Source organism: Podarcis liolepis (assembly GCF_965112155.1).
Source record: "Podarcis liolepis genome assembly, chromosome: 9".
Taxonomy (NCBI): Eukaryota; Metazoa; Chordata; class Lepidosauria; order Squamata; family Lacertidae; genus Podarcis; species Podarcis liolepis.
Genome location: NC_139564.1, coordinates 76,384,382 through 76,406,083, shown reverse-complemented (window position 1 = coordinate 76,406,083; position 21,702 = coordinate 76,384,382). Strand labels below are relative to the sequence as shown.

The 21,702-nt window shown below is 46.4% G+C and overlaps 1 protein-coding gene across 1 annotated transcript; it reads left to right on the top strand.

Moving 5' to 3' along the window:
* Nucleotides 1-1,487: 1,487 nt before the first annotated feature.
* On the top strand, nucleotides 1,488-15,765 carry CHRNB4 (cholinergic receptor nicotinic beta 4 subunit). The gene is made up of 7 exons (XM_083460221.1): nucleotides 1,488-1,827; nucleotides 4,518-4,663; nucleotides 7,723-7,767; nucleotides 8,685-8,794; nucleotides 10,815-11,790; nucleotides 13,293-14,718; nucleotides 14,846-15,765. The coding sequence occupies exons 1-6, from the start codon at nucleotides 1,773-1,775 to the stop codon at nucleotides 13,431-13,433; spliced, it is 1,473 nt and encodes a 490-aa protein (XP_083316347.1). The 5' UTR covers nucleotides 1,488-1,772; the 3' UTR covers nucleotides 13,434-14,718; nucleotides 14,846-15,765.
* Nucleotides 15,766-21,702: the final 5,937 nt, after the last annotated feature.

Here is a 21,702-nt window from a genome sequence, read left to right as displayed (position 1 = left end):
CAGAGGTAACATATACTTTACCATATGGCTTTAGCTTATTTTATTGATCATTTTGTTATAAACTCTCTACTTAGAAAGCTTATAAATCTGTCTAAATAAATTAATAAAGCCCTCTTAAAAAGCAAAACAAAACGAGGGCTACCAACAGCTGAGCAGCAACAGCACACCCACCCACCCCCAGAGAGAGAGAGAGAGAGAGATTTCCACCCATCTTGCAAATTGCCCAGATTTGCTGTGAGATAATACTGGGTGGTGGTGAGGACTCTTGCCAGGGAAAATGCCCCCCCCCCCGGCTTTGGATGGCGCCTGGCTCTCCAAAGCATTTGCAGTCTGCTGCTGACAGAGGGAAGAATAAGAATAACACAAGGCTGAGTTAGCTCCTCCTGCCACCAGAAACTTTGATTTGTAAGCCAGATGCTTGCAGTAAGCCTGAGTCAGACAATGCACAAAGGAACTTCGCAAAGACACACCGCGAGAGAAAGTGCAAAGTAGCGTAAGATGCAGAGAGAAGGAAGGGGAAGCAGGAGGAAATATGGACCATAGAAAGGGTCAAGGGGGTAGCAGAGCAAGGGATGGAGAAGACATTCAATTAATTTAAAGATTTGGCATTTAAAGCCAAATCTACCAAATTCACACTTTCCAAAACAATATGCAAACCAGAACCCAGCTCTTCTTTGAAATCTGCCCCCTCTGATATTTCTCTGACTGCTCCTCTATGAACCTCATTTCTTAGTAGTGGCTCAGCTGTTCCCCTGGCAAACAGAGAGGCCACATGATGGCAATATGAGAAGGAGAGAAGCACTCTGCACATGGTCAAAGGCACCCTTCTGTCCAGCTTACATGTAGGAGACTGAAGTTGGTGGAGCACAGGAAGCCTCCTGGATCAGACCATTGGCCATGTGCCCCAGCCCTCCCTGCACCAAGGGTGGGGAATCTGTGGCCCTCCAGGTGTTGCTGGATTAGAACTCTACTGGCCCCAGTTGATGGCAGTCAGGCGTCCAAGGGCATCTGCAGGGGCACAGGGGTCCCACTCCTGGTCTGCACTGACCGGCAGCAAACTGGCCAGGGTTTCAGGCAGGGGGGTCTAAGAAAAGGCTGCTGGATCCGCCAATGGCCTGGCTAGTCAGACATCCTGCACAAAAGCAGCGCTCTACAGGTATTCCGCTGTAGAGGCACAGCCCAGCCATCATGGCCAAGAGCCATCCCTACCCGGGGGGGGGGGGCAGGGATTGAACCCGGGACCTTCTGGATGCCAAGCATGTGCCCCACCCCTGAACCACGAGGCCGCTCTCTCTGCTTTCCTTTCAGCTGAGAGGGTGTGGGTGAGCTGGGGGGAGGCCTGATGCCCACGTTTATCCTGCAGTGGTGCTGGGGGCAAGGGCTGCCTGGACACGCACTGCTTTGGCCCACAGTTCTGTCTCTCTCTCTCTCTCTCCCCCCCCCCTATTGCATCTAGCTAATGACCCACCCCTGTAAAGCAGCCTGGTCACATGGCCCGTTTGCTGGTCCAGGGCAAGGGCGCTCAGTGGCCCGTCGACGTGGCTTCCCCCTTCTTCTCCCACACGCGCACATCATGATGCCTCCTGCACATCTCCGGCTCTGGAAGCAGCTGCGGAGAGGGAGGGATCTCGGCTCCCCTGCTGGGTCCTACAGCCTCCCTGCTCGGGGCGCCTCGGGAGCTCCGCGGTGCTTTGCTTTCCCCCCCTGCCTGTCCTGCCCTGACGGCTGAGCCCCCCCTCAGAACAGGGCTCCCCTCCTTTCTTGCAACTGCCATGAGGAAGATCAACTGGCTCTCTCTCTTTGCCGGGCTTTCTTTTTATCTCAACGGTGAGTTGCCTTCTCTTTCCAATGCAGCTCCTGCAGAGGGACGGGAGCTTTGGAGCTATTCTTGAAGGCGGGGGGGGGGGGAGGGAAGCCGTTCTTTGGGAAACGAAGGTTCTTCTCTAACTTTCAGGCAGGATTGCTTCTTTGAGGGGGGGGGGGTGCACGAAAGTTGAAGCACAATTTACGCGGAACAGGATTTCGATGGGATCAGGAAGACCCGCATGTAGTACAGACCTGCTTAACTGAACGGGTGCCAAAGCAGAACGACCAACAAATGTGCCTCGGCTGGGCATTGAGTCGAGGGGAGATGTCAGGGGGGAGTTTCCTGTCACTTTATGGGAATTACAGAAGCAAGACGCTCGAGGTCTTGCAACCCTTTTATTTGAGCAAGCGAGAAGCAATTGATCGTTGCGAAAGTGGTAAAAACAAGCCCCCGGCTGAAAATCCGAGCATAGGTATTTTCCTCCCGCATTGAGATGTCTCCGTAGCATCTCAGCGCAGAGCGGCGTTTAATAGGGTATTACTTTAGCCATGTTGTTCGATAACCCCATCCCCAGCCTCCCTCTTTGTTCTCCCAGATTCCAAGGGAGCAAACTGGCTCGAATTCACATGCTCTGACTTCACTAGGCGATGGATCTTGCTGTCCTTCCAAAAAAGGAAGGCGTTGTTTCGTTACCCAAGTTGTGCTTCGTTTACTGAATTTATGCACAGGGACTTTTTGTCGATAAAACATCGCATGTGTCTGGAGGGGAGAGTTAAGGCTGAAACAAAAAGAGAAAAAGAACGCTGACTTTTGACCTAAACAAATATCTCTCTCTGTGTTCTGTTTTCGTTTTTTAAAAAATGACTTAGGTTTTTAAAGTGAGGATCCATTAAATCTTACTTGCCTCGGGCACGATGCTGACATGATTTTGCTAGAGTGCAGTAGGCAACATTTAGGCAACATGAATAAATCATGTTCTAATAGAGCATCCTGAGAAGCAATAACAATGGCATTCAATAAAGACCTTGAGGCATCTTAAAATTTACATTTCCTCCCTGTTCTTTCCTGACATAGAGAAGGAGAAAGAAAATCTGGAATTACGTAAAGTCTAGCAAAGAATCCTTGCTTGTTGCAAATAGGAATCCTGATCATATAAACATTTGGATTAAGTGAGGGAGAGTGGCATTAGCCAGTCTAAAGTAGAAGACAGAGAAAAGAAGTTGCATGTAGTTTTTGCAATGTTGCAGAGCCTGTAAATGCATTTGCCAACTTCACAAGAAACAAATTGATTCTGTTTCCAAGGTGGGCATGTGGTTGCTGTATTGACTCAGGTCTAGTGACTCACTTTGAATCCTTAGATAAGTGTATTCTGTGGAACTGAAACTGCTGCATAATTAAACCAGCTGTAGGGGAAACGTATCAGTATCAGTTAGTGATTTTAATTCAGATTTTTAAATGACTGAATTGCTGTGTTTTTAAAATAATTTTCATAGGCTGCTTGAACAGGGTTGGCCCCCCTGGTGACAATGTTAATTGGTTGAATGAAAAGTTGCTAGCCTGTTGTGGCGAAAGGAAACCACCAATCACACATATTGATTGGTGGTGGTGGGAATAACCAGAGATTTAGCCATAATTTGTAATCTGACACAGTGATGGCAATAATTTGGGTTATTTTGCTTTCAGAATATAATGTGCCCAGGACTTAATTTATGTAATAGTAGTAGTAGTAGTAGTAGTAGTAGTAAGGGGAAGGACCTTAACACTGATTGAAGGAACAACATGAATTTTGGGCACCATTGAGGCGCCAACATAAAAATATATATTCCAAAGCAACCTACTGCTGACATCTAGTGGCATGTCCCTATTTGCCACAAAATGAGGAGAAAATAGCATTTGGCGGTGGAATAGGATTGGTAGTTTATAAAAAGTCTGGCTCTTAGATTATATTCTCCCATGGACCTTGCCTGGATTAGTGCAGCTGAAGTGGGGAAGAGGGCTGGGCAGGTACTGGTACATTTGAAAGAGAAGAAATTGGCAGGGAAAGGGTAAAGCAGCTGCGGGGGGGGGGCAGGGAGAGGCTTCAGTGGTTGGGGGTATTTTAACAGCAAAGAAGTAGACAGGAAGAGGGCTAAGCAAGTGGGGAAGGATTCGGAATGGAAGACGTGAGCGCCCCTGCCCTGGCTGCTTCGGGACTCTAAAGCTCTCTCCCAAGCCTGCGATTCCCATCAAGCTTTCATTACACGAATTTTCATGCAAAATGTTGTTCCACCACCTCAAGGTTATGTTGCTGGGTGTGTGTGTGTGTGTGTGTGTGTGTGTGTGTGTGTGTGATGGGGACGTGTTTTATGGTTTCTTCCCCCATGGTTAAATTTTCTACTCAAAGGCTGTGAAGGAATGAAACCGTCCAGCCATTTGATGTGCTTGCTCTTAATTTTAAAATGGTTGCTTTCTGCTTAGAGTCATTCTGCTTTTGAGGCTGTTCTTCCTAGAGGGTTCAAAAAGTCATAGAATAGACCTATAATGAGTCCACCGAGAAACTGAATCCTATTTATCGTGTGGGGGAAGAAACCTAGTTACTATGGGATCTAGAAACGTCACATAAATCTCCTACCCAATGTGTTTTCAATCCAATCCTCTCTGAAGTCAAGCAAGAGGAATGGCGGCACAGTGCTGCCATTTTGTGACCCGGTTGCCATTTCCTGTTTTATAGGAAGCGACACAGCTGATGCTGAGGAGAGGCTGATGAACCACCTCCTGAACACATCTCGCTATAACAACTTAATCCGCCCTGCCTTCAACTCCTCACAGCTGGTCGTTATAGAATTGCAGGTTATCCTGGCCCAGCTCATCAATGTGGTGAGTCTGAGCATCCCTTCCATCGCTCCTTCCTAGCAAAATCTACGACTGTGTAGGTCACATCATGAGCTTTGGGACTGGACCAGCGCGTGGGAACTCTTCCATGAAGGCTGGCCATGCAGAGTCTGCACACACTGACACTGTTGCCTCCACAACCCTGGAGACGGGGGGTGGGATGGGGTAGGGGGTCCAGTGAAGTCTGGCCATGGTTGGACTTCTTCTCAGAGACCTGTCTGAAGAAGAGAGTTCTTCACTGACAGTGACGTAGCACCTGAGGTGTCTGCTATTACAGAGATGGGTCTTTCCTTTAACAGACCACTAGGCCCACCCCCATAATCCAGACCCCCCTTTCCTAAACCACTGGGACCCTCCTCCAGATAAGACTCCACTTGGGTCTCACTCCCCGTCCCACTAGCACCATCCCTTGGGTCAGCCTCTTCTGTGAGTACCTCTCACTCGTCTCCCACACTGGACTAGCCTCTCCATGGCGTATCCATGGGATTCATGACACCAGTGACCATCAGGAGAGCCTGCTGGATCCGGCCCATAGCCCATCTAGCCCAGCACCCTGTTCTCATAGTGTCTGAACAGTTGCCTTTAGGAAACCAGCCAGCAGGATCCGAGCGCAAGAGCCCTCCCCCTTCCTGTGGCTTCCAGCAACATGGCTGCCTCCAGCTGTGGACACCTAGGCAGAGGCATCCTGATTGGCAGCTATCAATAACCCCCTCCACCATGAATTCATCTAATTATTAATATTATTTATTGAATTTATATACCACCCTATACAAGGGAGTCTCAGGGAGGTTCACAGAATAAAATCAAGTTATAAAAACAAACAAAAAATACATAATAAAAATAAAAACAACAACCCAATAGTGCCCCCCCAAGTTTTAAAAGGGCATAGGATCTCAACCAAAGGCCTGGTTAAAAAGGAACATTTTTATTCCACTTTTAAAGCCATCTAAGATGGTGGCCATCCTCGTTCTGTAGTTTAACTATGTGCTGTGTAAAGAAGAACATCCTTTGATGTGTCCTGACTTAAGCCTTCTTGCGGTTGAGCAGACATGTGAAAAGAAGCTTGAGTCCCTGGAGAGCTGCTGTGAACCAGAGGAGACAATGCCATCCTGAACACAGTAACCTGGGAGTCACTAGCACAGCTGGAGGGGGGCGAACTGGGCAACCACTTACCACAGGGGGGTCTGCCGTGTGCCCAAGCCACATGTCTCTCCTGCTACGCCGCGGCCGGGAATGAGTCTCATTGAATTCTCAGGAAGCTTCCTGCAGCCCTCTGGTCTTGTCTGCATATGAAGGCAGGCCATGCCTGCTAACTTTGCAGCTGATCTCTCTTTTCCTTGGTACAATGACTTGGAGTGACAAGAGCACATCCCACTTTGCGGAGTAAAGGCGGCAGCTATGCAGTTTTCCTACTCCCTCCCCCTTTAGCCACCCACTTTAGTGCTGGATCCCACCCCCAAGAACCCCCCTTTGTCTCTGTGCTCTATGGCTACCTGGGCTCATGTTGCAAACTGGGGTTCCGGGGGGGGGGGGCCAGCTCTTGACCAGTTGAATGGCAGTGCTGTGTGGAAAGAGATCAGTTCCTCTGTGGGTTAAATGTATAAATTCATCTTGAAAATATTTTATTGGAAGTGAGTGACAGAAAGGAGAGAGACTTTAATCAACTTTAGTGAAATGTCCAATCTGCTTGAACGTCAAGTCCTGCAGCATCTAGGACCCTGAATACTCCCTAAATAAATATTAGAAGGTTCAGGACAGACAAACGTCTTCCTGCAGCACGTAGGAAAACTATGGCTTTTGCTCCCACAAGATGCAGTGGTGGACACCAAGTTGTATGGCTTTAAAAGATGGATTGGACAAATTCATGGCAGACTGGGCTATTAATGGCTGCTAACCCCATGGCTATGTTTTCCTTCTGTTGCTAGTGTGCCTCCTCTGAATACAGGTTGCTGCAGATCACAAGTGGGGAGAGCTCTGCTGCGTTCAGGCCCTGCTTGGATTTCCCATGGGGGCATCTGACTGGCCCTGGCGAGAAAGAGGAAGCTGAACTAGATGGGCTTTGGCGCTTGAGGGTTTTCTTTTGTTCAGAAGAGCGCCAACTCAGCTGTAGAGCAGAAGGCTCAACCTCCAATGGCATCTCCAGTATTCTGAAACCCTGGAGAGGCCCTGCCCTCAGCATAGGCGATACTGAGCTCCATGGAGCCATGAGTCTGATTCAGAATAAAGCAGCTTCATGTGTTCCTGTTCTGTAGGACTCTTCTTGTGCTCCTAGGTTCCCACCCTAGCAGAATCCACCCAGTCCTCCTTCCTTTCCTCCTGGATTTCCCTTCCCCGCCTGTCCCAGGAGAGGTGCAAGAGTAGCACAGCAGCACAGCAACTGCCAAAGCCTTTTAGGTTGCGACTTGTCCATTAATTTTCCAATTTCTGTGTTGCCATGAGCCTTCTTCTCATTTAAGAAATCTGCCTAGCAAAAGAGCCTGGAGCCTGGTTCATCAGAAAGCTCTCTAATCCAATTTCTCCTCTGTGGTTTATTTCCACCTCCAGCCACTTAGCCTCTTCCAGATGTTCCAAGGCTTACTGCCACATTTATTTTGTAATAATCTGAATAAACTCCACATAGAATCATGTCTGCTTCTAGAAGATTTAATGTCCCCTGGGCCACCCTTACAGATGTTTTGGACTATGATGCCCATCTCCCCAGAGGTGTAGTTCACAACATCTGGACCAACATGACAGGCTATGAAGGCCTGCCTTAAAAGGAAACCTTTATTTTAGCATTAACTTTCACGGACGGGATGCAAAAATGCAATTCTGCCTCAGAGGAAGTGGCCAGAGTGGTCCATCAAAGCTTGTGCTACAATACAGGCTGGCCTTCTGAAGTCCCCAAGGGAACTGGGAGACTGACTGCCTTGCTGCTTTCTACCTGAGTGGCCTTCTAGGTTCAGGAGAGAGGATGGAGGGAAGGGTATTCAAGCCTAATGAATGGATCCAATTAAGATACTGTTTACCACATAGATTTTCTGTGTCTTTCTCTTTCTCTTCAGAATGAGCGTGAACAGATCATGACTACCAACGTCTGGCTCAATCAAGTAAGCATCCCGTGGATACATAATTTCTGCTCTATTAATTTACAAACCCATCCTCTCATCATATTGGTATCTGAGAATTTGGAAGGTTGCTATGACGTCCAGCTTGGTTTATTTTTGAAGGCTGCCGTCCTATAACCATTTCCCTATAGCCATTTATCATACATACTGTAGCTACTCCAGCTCAACTGAGTGCACTTTGAATAGTTGTGAATGGGACGGTGCTCTGAGGAATCACAGTGAATCCTGCAATCATAGATTTGCAGGGCTGGGAAGCTGCTTATCTGCCACATTTTGGCACAGATTTCAAGGTTCACAGCATCTGTTCCGCTCCCATCGCATTGTTGTAGATAACTGTTTTTTCTCACTATTTAAACTAGATAAATGTACAGAGCACTTTTTCTTTCAAAGTATATTTGTACGTTTTGGAGGAGAGGGAGTGACTTATGTTCTTATTAGTCTTATGTACTTAGATGCCTACTCAACCACTTACACCTGTGGAACTGGCCCCACATTTGTAAGAAATCAGTATTTTAGTGTGGCAGCACTGAAAACTCCCTGCACCTTGACATTAGGCAGGTGCCTCCCCTGTACGCCTTCTAAAAATGGGGGGGGGGGAGCTATTCAGACATGTTGAACACTGGCATGCTTTTTACTTATGTGTTGAATATTTTTAAAAGTTTTTAAAGTATTTTCTTTTGTAAACTGGTTTTATTACAATCCAGCGCTATATAAATCTTGTAAAATTAACTAAATAGATGATGTTGTTGCAGCAGCAGCTGGAGTGTGTGTGTGTGTATGTGTGTGTGTGTGTGATTCTAATTGTATTTTGTACAAAAAGGCTGCCAAACAATTAACTGTGGAAGTCTGTTGTGCAATGGGAACAGCGACTCAAAGTGTGGGTTGTGTCCTGCTTCTAGGAATGGACGGACTACCGCTTAGCCTGGGAGCCCTCGGAGTACGAAGGCATCAATAAGCTGAGAATACCAGCTAAGAAAGTCTGGTTGCCCGACATTGTTCTATACAACAAGTAAGTTTGTACAACTCGGCGCTATGAAGGAAATGTCTGACTTAGGACCAGATTCCATCCCTTTTTTTAAAAGAAGGCTTCCTGCCATGGTGGATAGAAAGCCTGAGCCTCCTCTGACACCCGCCCCCCCCCCCGCAATTCAGGGGGGACCCTGGCGGCCTGGGGGTGGGGGGCCATAGCGCAGGAGTCCCAGGCTCCGCCTCCTCTGGCATCTCCCCTGCCTGGAATCTCGGAGGTCCTTTGCTGCCAGTCAGTGTCAAGAATACTGAACTAGATGGACTAGATGAATACTGAACTAGATGGGAGAGACCAGGGTTCGAATCTCTACTCCTCCATGAAGCTCTCCCTGGGTGGGCCCGTGGGCTCGCTCTCAGCCTAGCCTACCTCTCAGCTGATGGGTGTTGGGTAAAATCCTGCCAGATCAGATACATAACCCGTGGATCCTGATGGATCATGCAGCCAGTCCTGCAGAAGTCCGCTTTCTCAGCCCCAGGCTTGCCGCTTGGGAAGAGCCTTGCACTTCAGGTGCCCTGGAACTACTCTTGAAGGAAGCTTGTTGAGTTGCTCGTCCCACCCACTGCTCAAAACCATCCTGCAGGGGGGAGACCAATAAGGCTCTTGCCTGCTGGGCCTAAAAGACTTCCCACCCCTGAGCTAAGCCCAATACCTCAAGGACTGCCCCCCCCCCAGCCCTGACCCTTCAGTTGCCACCAGAGGCCCTTCTCCACGCTCCCCTCCCAGGAGGTCCTGAGGCAACAGCATGAGAACAAGGCCCTTTATGGTGGCTCCCCACTTACAGAACGCTCTGCCCAGGGACACTTGCCTGGCTCCATTGTTACATGCCTTTAGGTGCCAGGCAAGACATCTATCCATGGATTTATTTATTTTTTGCATGACAGGTGGAATGTTTTAATCTTGTTTTGAAAAGAAGAAGAAAATGTCTTTTAAATTTTTCTTTTAATGCTGGTTTTAATCTACGTTCGTGTTTGTTTTCTACTTAAAATATTGTAAGTCACTTTGCATTGCCAGCTAATTATTATGATGAGTGGCTTACTTCCTTGCCTCATGACTGTGGGGATGGGATGGCATTGTAATATATTGGTACTGAATCTGGATAAGCAGAAACACCAACTATTTATGGGCTCTTTCATGGTCTTTCATTGTCCAAAAGCCCCAATATTTTATTATCGGAATTAGTTTTGAATCATAGACTCCTAGAATTGTAGAGTTGGAAGGGACCCTGAGGGTCATCTAGTCCAACCCCCCGAGATACAGGAATATGCAGCTGGCCCTCACTGGGATCGAACCTTCAACCTTGGGGTTATCAGCACCATGCTCTATTTGTTTTTTTTAAAAATGATATTTATTAAAGTTTCAAAGAAAAGAATTACATGAATTAAAAAAGAAGAAAAAGAAAGACAAAAATAAAAATAGAAGAAAAAATACAAAATACAAAAAAGATAAAAAACACTTAAAAAAATACATCAGTCTTTCATACCTTACATTCATAGAATCATAGAATCATAGAGTTGGAAGAGACCACAAGGGCCATCGAGTCCAACCCCCTGCCAAGCAGGAAACAATGTCCCATTCACCACTGAATGAAACATTCATTTCCTTGTTTCTGTGACCTCCTCACGCCTCCCTTTTTTGTATTCCAATTCAGTTAGTTAATTCAGCAATTTCTTTCCCTCTTTGTTTTTATCTTAGTCCTTTAACATAATTTATTATAACTTTGGATTCTCACTTGTTTACAATCCATTTTTACATACACCTTTATAACATTGCTGCTTAAACCACTTAACTTCATTCTGATATCATTCTAACATTCATTAATTTTGCAGTATTTCTGTAAATAGTCTTTAAATTTCTTCCAATCTTCTTCCACCGACTATCAGCACCATGCTCTAACCAACTGAGCTGTCCAGGCTGGTTCAGGTCACAAAAACTGGCTGGCCTTAGCAGCGCTTTGAAACCCACAAGTCCTTTTCTATAGTTACATTTTTCTTGACTCCTTTAGTGCTGATGGAACATATGAAGTCTCTGTTTACACCAACGTGATTGTGAAGAATAACGGGAGCATGTTGTGGCTGCCTCCAGCCATCTACAAGAGCGCCTGCAAAATCGAAGTGAAGCATTTCCCCTTTGACCAACAAAACTGCACCTTGAAGTTCCGGTCATGGACTTACGATCACACCGAAATCGACATGATCCTTAAAACCGGCTCGGCCAGCATGGATGACTTCACACCCAGTGGTGAATGGGACATTGTGGCGCTCCCGGGGCGGCGAACTGAGAACCCCTTGGACCCAAACTACGTGGATGTGACATACGACTTCATCATTAAACGGAAGCCTCTTTTTTACACCATCAACCTCATCATCCCTTGTGTGCTCATAACATCCTTGGCCATCCTCGTCTTCTATCTGCCGTCAGACTGTGGAGAAAAGATGACGCTGTGCATCTCTGTCTTGCTCGCTTTGACTGTGTTCTTGCTCCTGATCTCCAAAATCGTACCCCCAACATCACTGGACGTCCCGCTGATTGGGAAGTACCTGATGTTCACAATGGTCCTGGTGACGTTCTCCATTGTGACCAGTGTCTGCGTGCTGAATGTGCACCACAGGTCTCCCAGCACCCATGCGATGCCTCCGTGGGTGAAGGTGGTCTTCCTCAAGAGGCTGCCCAACTTCCTGTTCATGAAGCGCCCAGAGAATAACTCCATGAGGCAAAGGCTGTCCGGCAGCAAGAGGAGCAAAGCAGACACGTTTGGCAGCAACCCGTCGGACCTGTATAAGGGCTCCTCCACTTACTTTGTGAACACAGCCTCAGCCAAAAAATACGACCTGAAACTGACGGAAAACCCTGATCACATTGGCAGCCATCAGGATGTCAGGCTACGGTCATCGGCAAAGTTTTCTCCTGAGGTCCAGGAAGCTATTGAGGGAGTCAGTTTCATAGCAGACCACATGAGAAGTGAGGACAACAATGAGACTGTAAGTAGCACAAGGAACCTTTCATTTCCCCACCACACCTGATCCCACAGTCTCTAGAAATCTCAGGCAATTTGAGGGCCTCTGTCTTATTGGGCGTTCATGATGGTTTGTGTTCATGGCGGTCCTCTTGCCTCTTGGTGCCCCATAGGTAATCCCACTCCCCCTGGACAGATTCAGGACACACAGCACAGAGTTAAACTATGGAACTCCCTCCTCCAGGAGGGCACCAATATAGATGGCTTTAAAAGAGGATTAGACCAATTCATGGGGCAGAGGGCTGTAGATGGTTACTGGCCACAAAGCCTGTGCTCTGCTTCCACAGTTGGAGACACTAAATGCTTCTGAGTGCCAGACGCTCGAAAGCACAGGAAGGGAGAGGACTCTTGGGCTCGGATCCTGCTTGCAGTCTTCTCACTGGCGCATCTGATTGGCTACTGTGAGAACAGGGTGCTGGACTAGATGGGCCATGGGCCTGATCCTGCAGGCTTTTCTTATGTTCTCCTATCTTGCTTTCTCCAGCATGGGGGCCTCCAGGCTCTTCTTTGGGACCCAGTGGGCTAGAGCTAGAATTAAAAACTTTCATTTTGTTCAGTAAAAAAGTATACCTCATTTAGCATGCTGCATTGCAATGGCTACAACAGGCAGAAAAAAATATGTTGGGGGTCATAGATGGACTCACAAGCAATTTGCAAGTGGTCCATGATGGGGTAAAAGTTTGGCCCCAATGGCTTTATTGACCTAATTCAACAAAGCTTTTTTATTGGTTTTGTGGAACTGCCCATTTTAAACAAAGATGGTTGTAGCCATAGGAGCCAACTCCTGGGGGGCGTAGGGGCTTGAGCCCCCAAAATGAAATATTTGAGGGGTCCGAGCCCCCAGAAAGTTATAGGGTATTCCCATTCAAATGGCGTGGGTGCACTGTGTCATGTGATCGATTATGTGGGGCAGGGCTTACCTGGCCCCCACAATATTTTATTCAAGTTGGCACCCCTGGTTGTAGCATACGGATTAGGCCAGCGTTCTTCAATGTTGCATCCCCAGGTGTTCTTGGATTACAACTCCTATCACCGCGGCCCTCTTAGCCCAAGGCCAGGAATGATGGGGCCTGGAGGGTCAAAACAGCCTCCCACCGGAGGTGGCACCTGGAGGAGGAGGAACCACCAGCCATTGAAGCCGTGCAGCTGCTGTATTCAGCCCCCCCCCAGCTCCTCCCAATGTCCTGATGTCACGCACATGACATTGCCCCCCCCATCACCCTCGTAAGGTGGTCTTCTAGGCTTGAGGCTGAATTAAGCAGTGTGCCTTTCTGACCCTCATATCTTCTGGAGCCTCAGACTGATTCCCAGATTACTTCTTAGCTGGTATTTAAAATTCATCAGTATGAAATGATCGAACGTAAGTTCCATAAACACCATGCAAGGGAGGCACAGTGGGACAGGCACTTGGGCACTTTATGCAATGGATAAGTCATTAAATTATTTAATTGAGTTTTTCTCTTCTAGGTCATTGAAGACTGGAAATATGTTGCCATGGTAGTGGACAGACTGTTTCTCTGGATATTTGTCTTTGTTTGCGTGGTGGGGACTGTTGGATTATTCCTGCAGCCGCTGTTCCAAAACCACTCAATTGACGTGAGCCCTTAAAGGGGTAAATCCGAGGCCTAGGATTGCTTATTCACTGACCGGGCTGGACTCTCTTTTGAGTTCCACAAGTGTAATTTCAAAGTCCAGTCATTTGAGCAGGATTTATTTATTTATTTTTACTAGGGCGGGGATAACATAAAATCATTATTTGATTTAATCAACTTCTTTAAGGTGGGCTTATATCCCATGTGACACTTTAGCCTGGGTGTTGGCGCTGAGTGAGGTGTTGACGAAAACTGGCAAAAACAATTAGGAAACAACTGTACATTTAACCCCCGTCCCCAAATGCCTGCCCTTACATGGCTTCCAAAATACAATCCAGCCAGGGCTCTGGTGGGCCTCCAGGTCATGAGAATCCCATGTGTGCTCAGCAGGTAGGGAGAGATCACCCCTCTAGGCATCCTTTAAAGTTGGAACAGTTTCATTTCTTCGGACTTTTCAGCAAAATACTCCATCTTCAGTGTTACCTCTTTATTAACTTCATTTAAACAGAGGTTGGGTGCCCATCTGTTAAGGACTCTTTAGCTGTGATTCCTGCATTGTTGGGGGTTGAACTAGATGACCCTTGGGATCCCTTTCAACTCTATAATTCTGTAAAAACACTTGTTTTCAGCTCACATACATTTATATCTTTTTTCAGCACAATTTATCTCCCCCACAGTAGGAGCCCAGGAACATGCACAGCCTGTCAAGCACAGGCTTGGTCTGTGTCGTTTGGCAACCTTCTTCAGTAGGAAGTGTGCACTGGGGGCTAAAGCAAAGCTTAGTGTTGCAAAAATGAGTCTAGGCAAGTCTTAGCCTCATGTGCTGCCCTTTCTCTCGGGGTTGAGAGGAGACGATTGGAAGCGCTGGCTTCCATTTCAGATTCACTACAGCTTGCCATGTTGTCTGAACCTGGCAGGCTGCCGCTGGTGCTTTGCAGAGGCAAGCTGGCTTCAAACCATAGTTTAAGAAGCTATCTTGTTTGCACGAACTGAAATTAAGCTCAGTTTAGAGATTAGATGTCCCACTGTGGCTGTGCTGGAGGAGTGGGGAATGGGGAGCACGAGAACCAAAGGCTCACTGCAGATCATGGGTCAGCAAACTAAGGCCCATGGGCCGGATCAGGCCCAATTGCCTTCTAAATCCAGCCCCCAGACAGTCCGGGAATCACTGCATGGATCGCTAGCATGCATGTTCTTTCCATCTCCCTCACACAGCGGCGGCACCTCCTCCCTCCCTCCCTTCTCCTGGCTTCTCCCCACCCTGCCTAGAGGAGGAAGAGGGCTGGGCTTTGCTGGTGCCAGCCCCTCTTTGGAGCCCTTTCACACACCGCTCATCATCCCTCCGCCGCCGCCACCAGCCCCTGCCACTCGCAAGACACAGGAGCCATGGTTGACTGAGCGCACCTCTCAAGCAGCCGCCATTTAAAGCCGCCCCTCTCTGGAGCCCTTTCGCGCACCACTCACCATCCCTTGTTCACCCCCCCCAATATAGTCCAGCCCCCCCACAAGGTCTGAGGGACAGTGGACCAGCCCCCTGCTGACAAAGTTTGGGGACCCCTGCTGCAGATCATCCTTGTACTCAGCCACACCATTAGGCAGAGTGGGGTGTTTGCCACAGGCAGCAGATACTGAGGGTAGGAGGTTGGAGGGCTGTGTGGAGCCTGCCCTGCGACCCTCATGCTGCCCGCTCACCAGTGCAGAAGTAAGATTCAACTGCTGGTCCAGCTGACTTCAGATGGCAGAATGTGCTCTTGTCCTTCACCTCAGGCAGCAAAATGCCCGGCTGGCACTGACCACAGTTAGCACAGAGCTGGCTAACTGGCACCCCCCCCAGATGTCATTGGATTCCAACGCCCATCAGTCTACGCCAGTATAGCCAATGGCCAGAGATGATGGGAGTTGCAGTCCATCAGCTCCTGCAAGCCCAGATTTCCAGCCCCTGGTTTATGTCATGTGCAGGTTGAACCAAAGGGTCTTTCAGACACCAGGGGACCTGGGTGTGAGAGGAAATGCCTGAATGCTCCTAGGCTAAAGTCTTAAGGCACAGGGGGTGGCAGCATGGATAGTCCATAGCATGGAGGGAAATGAGGAAAAAGTGGAAGGCAGGGACAGAAAGAGTCAGACAGGTGCAGGCATATGTAGTCAAAATAATAAAATAAATAAATCAAGTGGACGCCATGCAACAGGCTGCGGTTAAAGGTGGGATTCAGGTCTGGAAAAACTGAATTGAATGCAAAATACTTTATTTTGGTCTTTTACAGAAATGGGAGGAGGTATGTTTGGAACTTGCAGATTTTTCTCTGTAGGCACAAAGACAGTCTATTAAAATAGTATTTTACTTAAAACGCTTTCAGAGTGGGAGTCCTCTTTATTTCACAGGGTGCTCTGTTCCTCTGATGCTTGTCTCTACAAAATGCACCACACCTGACTTATAGTCCTTTCCTGTTTCAGCCAAAACACTGATTGTTCGAAGACAACAGACTAACACAAAGCAAACATGTTGTTATGGGTTTCCTAACTGATTCCTACGGGTCTGGGCTGCCTGAGGCAATACCTGCCCCAGTAATATGTCTCCACCCTTTATGAGAGCGAAGAGCTAGTTGATGCTCTGTGGAGATGACCCATCAGGATTGGTTGGGGGAAAGCAAGGTGGCTCTACATAAGAAGAACAATAGATTGCAGTAGCAGTGAAACTGATACAGGGCACCTCCAGATGGTCACTGTTTCGCAGGAGTGAAAATTTTAGGCTTGGATTAGGATTGAAGAGTTCTGTTGCCCATGTGTAACAAATTCACTTAAAAAAAGCTGGCATTTTGCAGTTTGGAAAGTGACAGGGGAAATGCATGGAAAAGGATGGGATGAACAAATGTTTAAGGGGAACATGTGTAAACACCCCAAGAGCAAATGAGGATGAACGCAAGATGAGTGCCCATTATTGTATAACCAACCTGCAAACAAACTGGAATGACTGTTCAAAGCTCAGAAGCACAGCAGTCTACTTTCCATGTCATGGTAAAGTACACGGACACAACTTTCTGAGTTGTTGTGGGCAAAGGAAACAAGCCACAGTTCCTGGCTTAGCCAACGAGGGATCCTGCTTTGTTTCACACCAACAAACCATACAAAGCCTTGGCTACAGAACATGGTTCATTGGGAGCAAAGCAAACGGAAAGGCTTGGCTTATGGTTTGTTTCCTCCCAGTAAGAGTGGGAAGAATCAAAGCAGCCAGAGTTGGCACCTTCACCGTAACTGTTAGCTATGTAACCTGATGTGCAAATGAGGCCAGCGGGACAGAGGTCCGAGTTTGGCTTCCGTGAGCCTCTTAGGTGCTGGCTTTCTCCACAGATCTGAAGTGAGAGCAATGGGCTTTGGGTGCCTGCTATTTAAGCTATGTGCCTCCATTTACATTCGGACATTACAAAACACCAAATCAGCCTCTGAGCAGTCAGAAAAGTAGGGTGAGCTACTCTGGATAGAAAAGTATTACGTTTGGTTTAATTGATTATTTGGTGAAGGACATATGTCTAAGATCTTGTTTCATTATATCCTTTATTTGTTACGGTGTTTTACATTTACATTCCCCACCCATGTATACTGGATACAGCAATATGAGAAAAATGAAATATGTTTATGAAATGAGAAGTGGGGTGAAAATAACAATATACATAGATATCACACAGACATCATCCTGGCTCCTGACTTATCGAAGTGGAGAAACGTTTCAGAGGCAGCACTACTAGTCACATCACAAAGCTACATCCTGTTGAGCACAACGGGAGAGAAAAGGACACGGGAGGAGCTCCTCAGATGATCTCAGATGATGTGCAGAAGAGGGACTGGTCAGGGTCCTGAAAGCAGCGCCAGTTCCTCCATAATCAACACCATCTCATTGGAGCCTCACAAGGCTGTTTCTTGCCAGCAAATTCAGACATCTGTCTCTTTGGCTGACTACATTCCAACTCTCAAATTGTTTCTCAGCATCCCACCGGAGCAGTTAGCTAGTAGCCACCAACCATCAGTGTTCCCTTGAAACATCCTCCAGACAACCCCCATTAAAGAGACATCTCTGGCTATTAAACAAAATGGAACCATCTACAATAGGGATGAGGAATCTGAGGCCTTCCATATGCTGTTAGACTGTAACTCCCACCATCTCTAACCATTGGAACCATCTCCACAAACTCTTGGCAGTGCTGAATGGCACTGATGGGAATTTGAGTCCAACAACCTTGAGGGATGTAGGTTATCCATCCCTGATATAGAACAAGAAGTCTTGCTCAGTAAGAATCAGCCTGGGTTCTACAAGTTCTGTCTCACTAAGGTTTTAGAGCTTTTTGAAAGTGGCAACAAGCATGTAGACAAGGGTGAACTGGTAGACATTGTGCATTTGGATTAAAACAAACAAACAAATGAACACAAAATGTGTATACCAGTCAAACTCATATACCTAATCATAAAAAAAACCTCTAAGTGGTTTACATAAAGTGTTTTTCAAAAAGCTTTTGATAAAATCTCACCAAAGGTGTCTGAGCAAGCTTAGCACTAATGGGACCTTGAGCTTGTTTGGGGGTTCTAGCAGGGGAGCGCAGCTATCGTATACCCTTGACTGAAGAATGGTACACTCCTTCTATCTGGGATGGTTGTCCTCTTCGGGAGGGACACACATGGAGCAGTGAGGGAGGAAGGGGACACCCGCCTAGCCAGCCAGATCAGCCGAATCAACCCTGGCGATCAGTGGGGTGACAGGTGTCACAGTGAGATCGCCCTCACATCCCTACTAGCAAAAATAGCAGCGGTAAAAATTAATGTTTTGCCAAATATGCTCTTCCTTTTTCAGACAGTCCCAGTAATGGTGAAAGATGATTGCCTCAAAAGATGGCAGAAGGAAATTTCCAAGTTTATGAGGGGGGGGGGGGACAAGAATTAAACATAAGAGAGCCAACGTGGTGTAGTGGTTAAGAGCAGTGGACTCGTAATCTGGGCAACCGGGTTCGCGTCCCCGCTCCTCCACATGCAGCTGCTGGGTGACCTTGGGCCAGTCACACTTCTTTGAAGTCTCTCAGCCCCACTCACCTCACAGAGTGTTTGTTGTGGGGGAGTAAGGGAAAGGAGAATGTTAGCCGCTTTGAGACTCCTTCGGGTAGTGATAAAGCAGGATATCAAATCCAAACTACTATTACTACTACTATTCTTCTTCTTCTTCTTCTTCTTCTTCTTCTTCTTCTTCTTCTTCTTCTTAAGATACTTACAGATACAAAAGAAAGAGACGGTTTTGCCCTCCCAGACCTTAAATTGTATTATGAGGCTGCATGTTTGGTATGGATCAGGGACTGGATAAATCTGGAAAAGGAAGAAGCATTGGACTTAGAAGGCCACGATAACAGATTTTGATGGCATGCATATTTATGGTATAGGAAAGGAAAAGTACATAAAGGATTTTACAATCATATAATCAGGAAATCATTAATGAGGGTCTGGGAGAGATATAAAGATTTAATAGAACAAAAGACACCTTGGTGGCGCTCACCAATTGAAGCTTTGCTGCTCAAACCACTTAGGAAAAAAGGGAAGTGGCTTACATACAGTGATTTATTAAAAGATGAAGAAGGAAAATGGAAATTAAAAGAGTATGAGGAAATAAAAGATCATTTTCAGAGTTGGTTACATTACAGGCAATTACATGAGATATACAAAGAAGATAGCAAGAAAGAATTTAGTTATACCACTTCTAGATTTCAAAAGGAATTTATAGAAGGAAAAGTGAAGTTGCTGAAGGGTGCATATAGTAAGTATCCTGTTAGAATGGGAAACAAAAGACAAGGAAGTAAAATTGGTCATGATCAAATGGGCACAAGATATAGGACACAACATACAATTTGAGGATTGGGAAAAACTGTGGAAAACAGACTTAAATTTACAGATTGTTCTCTTCTGAAAGAAAATTATATGAAAATGATGTATAGATGGTATATAACCAGTACAGATAGCAAAAATGTACAAAACCCTGGTGAAACATATGCTGGAAATGTAAAGAAAAGGAAGGGACCTTCAATCATATGCGGTGGGAATGTAGAGAAAATTAAAAATTTTGGGAAATTATATATAATGAATTGAAGAAAATGTTTAGAATGACATTTGCAAAAAAACAGAAGCATTTTTATTAGGGATTGTAGGACAAGACCTGCCAAATAAAACAAAGAATCTATTTATGTATGCAACAACAGCGTCAAGAGTCTTGATAGCACAAGGATGGAAGAATGAGGAACCCTGACAAAGGAACAGTGGCAAGAGAAATGGATGAACTATGCAGAACTGCCTAAATTGACATACAAACTGAGAAATAAGGACAACTGTGACTTCAAAGAAGAATGGGAACTTTTTACAAACTACTTAAAAAAACAACAAAATGAATTGGACTCCATGGCAGGTTTTGAATAAACATGCACAAATTTATTGATGGTTAACATAGTAGACGGATTATGTGAGCATTTATACAATTTTACAGTATGCAGAGAAAAATATGTGTTGAGAAATCAGAGAGAGGAGCTGAGAGAAGTCATGGCGGGGAGGGTTTGATGGGGAGAGGGGGAAAGGGGGAAAATAATGAATATGATATGTTTTGATATTTTGATATGTTGAAATTGTTAATAATTGAAGTCCTATTTTGGATCCAAAACAGGAAGAAGAGAGTAGGAAAAAATGGAGAGTTCTCAAGATTGGGGATGTATGGCGAAGCACTGGCACCCAAAAGCTAGTGCTTTTTAATTTGTTCAAGAATGAGCAGTGAATTGGCCAATCTTGTTGACAAGAATTATTCAAAAGTAAAAAAGGATATAAGGAAGTGTAAGTTGATGCAAATTGGTGTAAAAAGGTCTTAACTTCCCATGTATGAGCTGATGGGATCTGAGCTGGCAGCAACCAACCAGAAATGAGACCCAGGACACAGCAGCTTTGAAAGAGGCAAATTGCATGCTAGGAATCATTTAGGGAAGGGATTGAGAATAAAACCGCCAGTATCATAACGCCATAGTTCAACTGGGAGGAAAGCACCGTTGTTCATGGAGTGGATTGATAGCAGCAGGTGACAGGCCTTCTTACTGCTGTTCTACTTCTGAAAGAAACAAACTTCCATAGCTGGGCTGGTGATGTTGATCACCATGATATGATTGCCCCGTCCTCCCTCCAAGGTCAGCAAAGACTGTGGTGCCTCGAAGATGCATGGTCTTCTTGCTGCAACCTAAGCAGAGGATGGAGGGGCTCACAGCATGAACACCCCAAAATTGTTGCACACCGCTCCAATCTTCCAGGGGTTCCAGGCATTTCCCCATGGCTTGGGTTCCTTGGAATGAGGGTCAGTAGAGACGGTGGTGTCCTTAGGATATGTGATTTATTTAAATACTTCTCCCACGGTCCTAGCTTTGTCATCCAGCATGGCTCTGTCTCTCTGGCTTTGTGTGCTCACACCCCCCCCACACACACACATTCTAAGTACCAGCCAGGGGAAGGGGAGGAGCCACACCAGCACCACGCATTGACCCTCTGGCACAGAATTTTTAATTAGGCTAAGCATGGTGCTCTGCTGTTCTATTCACAACCATTGCCTAGACCAGGCTTCCTCAGCCTCGGCCCTCCAGGGAGTCTTCTCTTCTCATGAGGTGGCCAAAGTACTGGAGCCTCAGCTTCAGGATCTGTCCTTCCAGTGAGCACTCAGGGCTGATTTTCTTCAGAATGGAGAGGTTTGATCTTCTTGCAGTCCATGGGACTCTCAAGAGTCTCCTCCAGCACCAGAATACAAAAGCATCAATTCTTCAGCGATCAGCCTTCTTTATGGTTCAGCTCTCACTTCCATACATCACTACTGGGAAAACCATAGCTTTAACTATACGGACCTTTGTTGGCAAGGTGATGTCTCTACTTTTTAAGATGCTGTCTAGGTTTGTCATTGCTTTTCTCCCAAGAAGCAGGGCAGGCATCTTTTAATTTCGTGGCTGCTGTCACCATCTGCAGTGATCATGGAGCCCAAGGAAGTAAAATCTCTCACTGCCTCCATTTCTTCCCCTTCTTTCTATTTGCTAGGAGGTGATGGGCCCAGTGGCCATGATCTTCATTTTTTTGATGTTGAGCTTCAGACCATATTTTGCGCTCTCCTCTTTCACCCTCATTAAAATGTTCTTTAATTCCTCCTCACTTTCTGCCATCAAGGTTGTGTCATCTGCATATCTGAGGTTGTTGATATTTCTTCCGGCGATCTTAATTCCGGCTAGGGATTCATCCAGCCCAGCCTT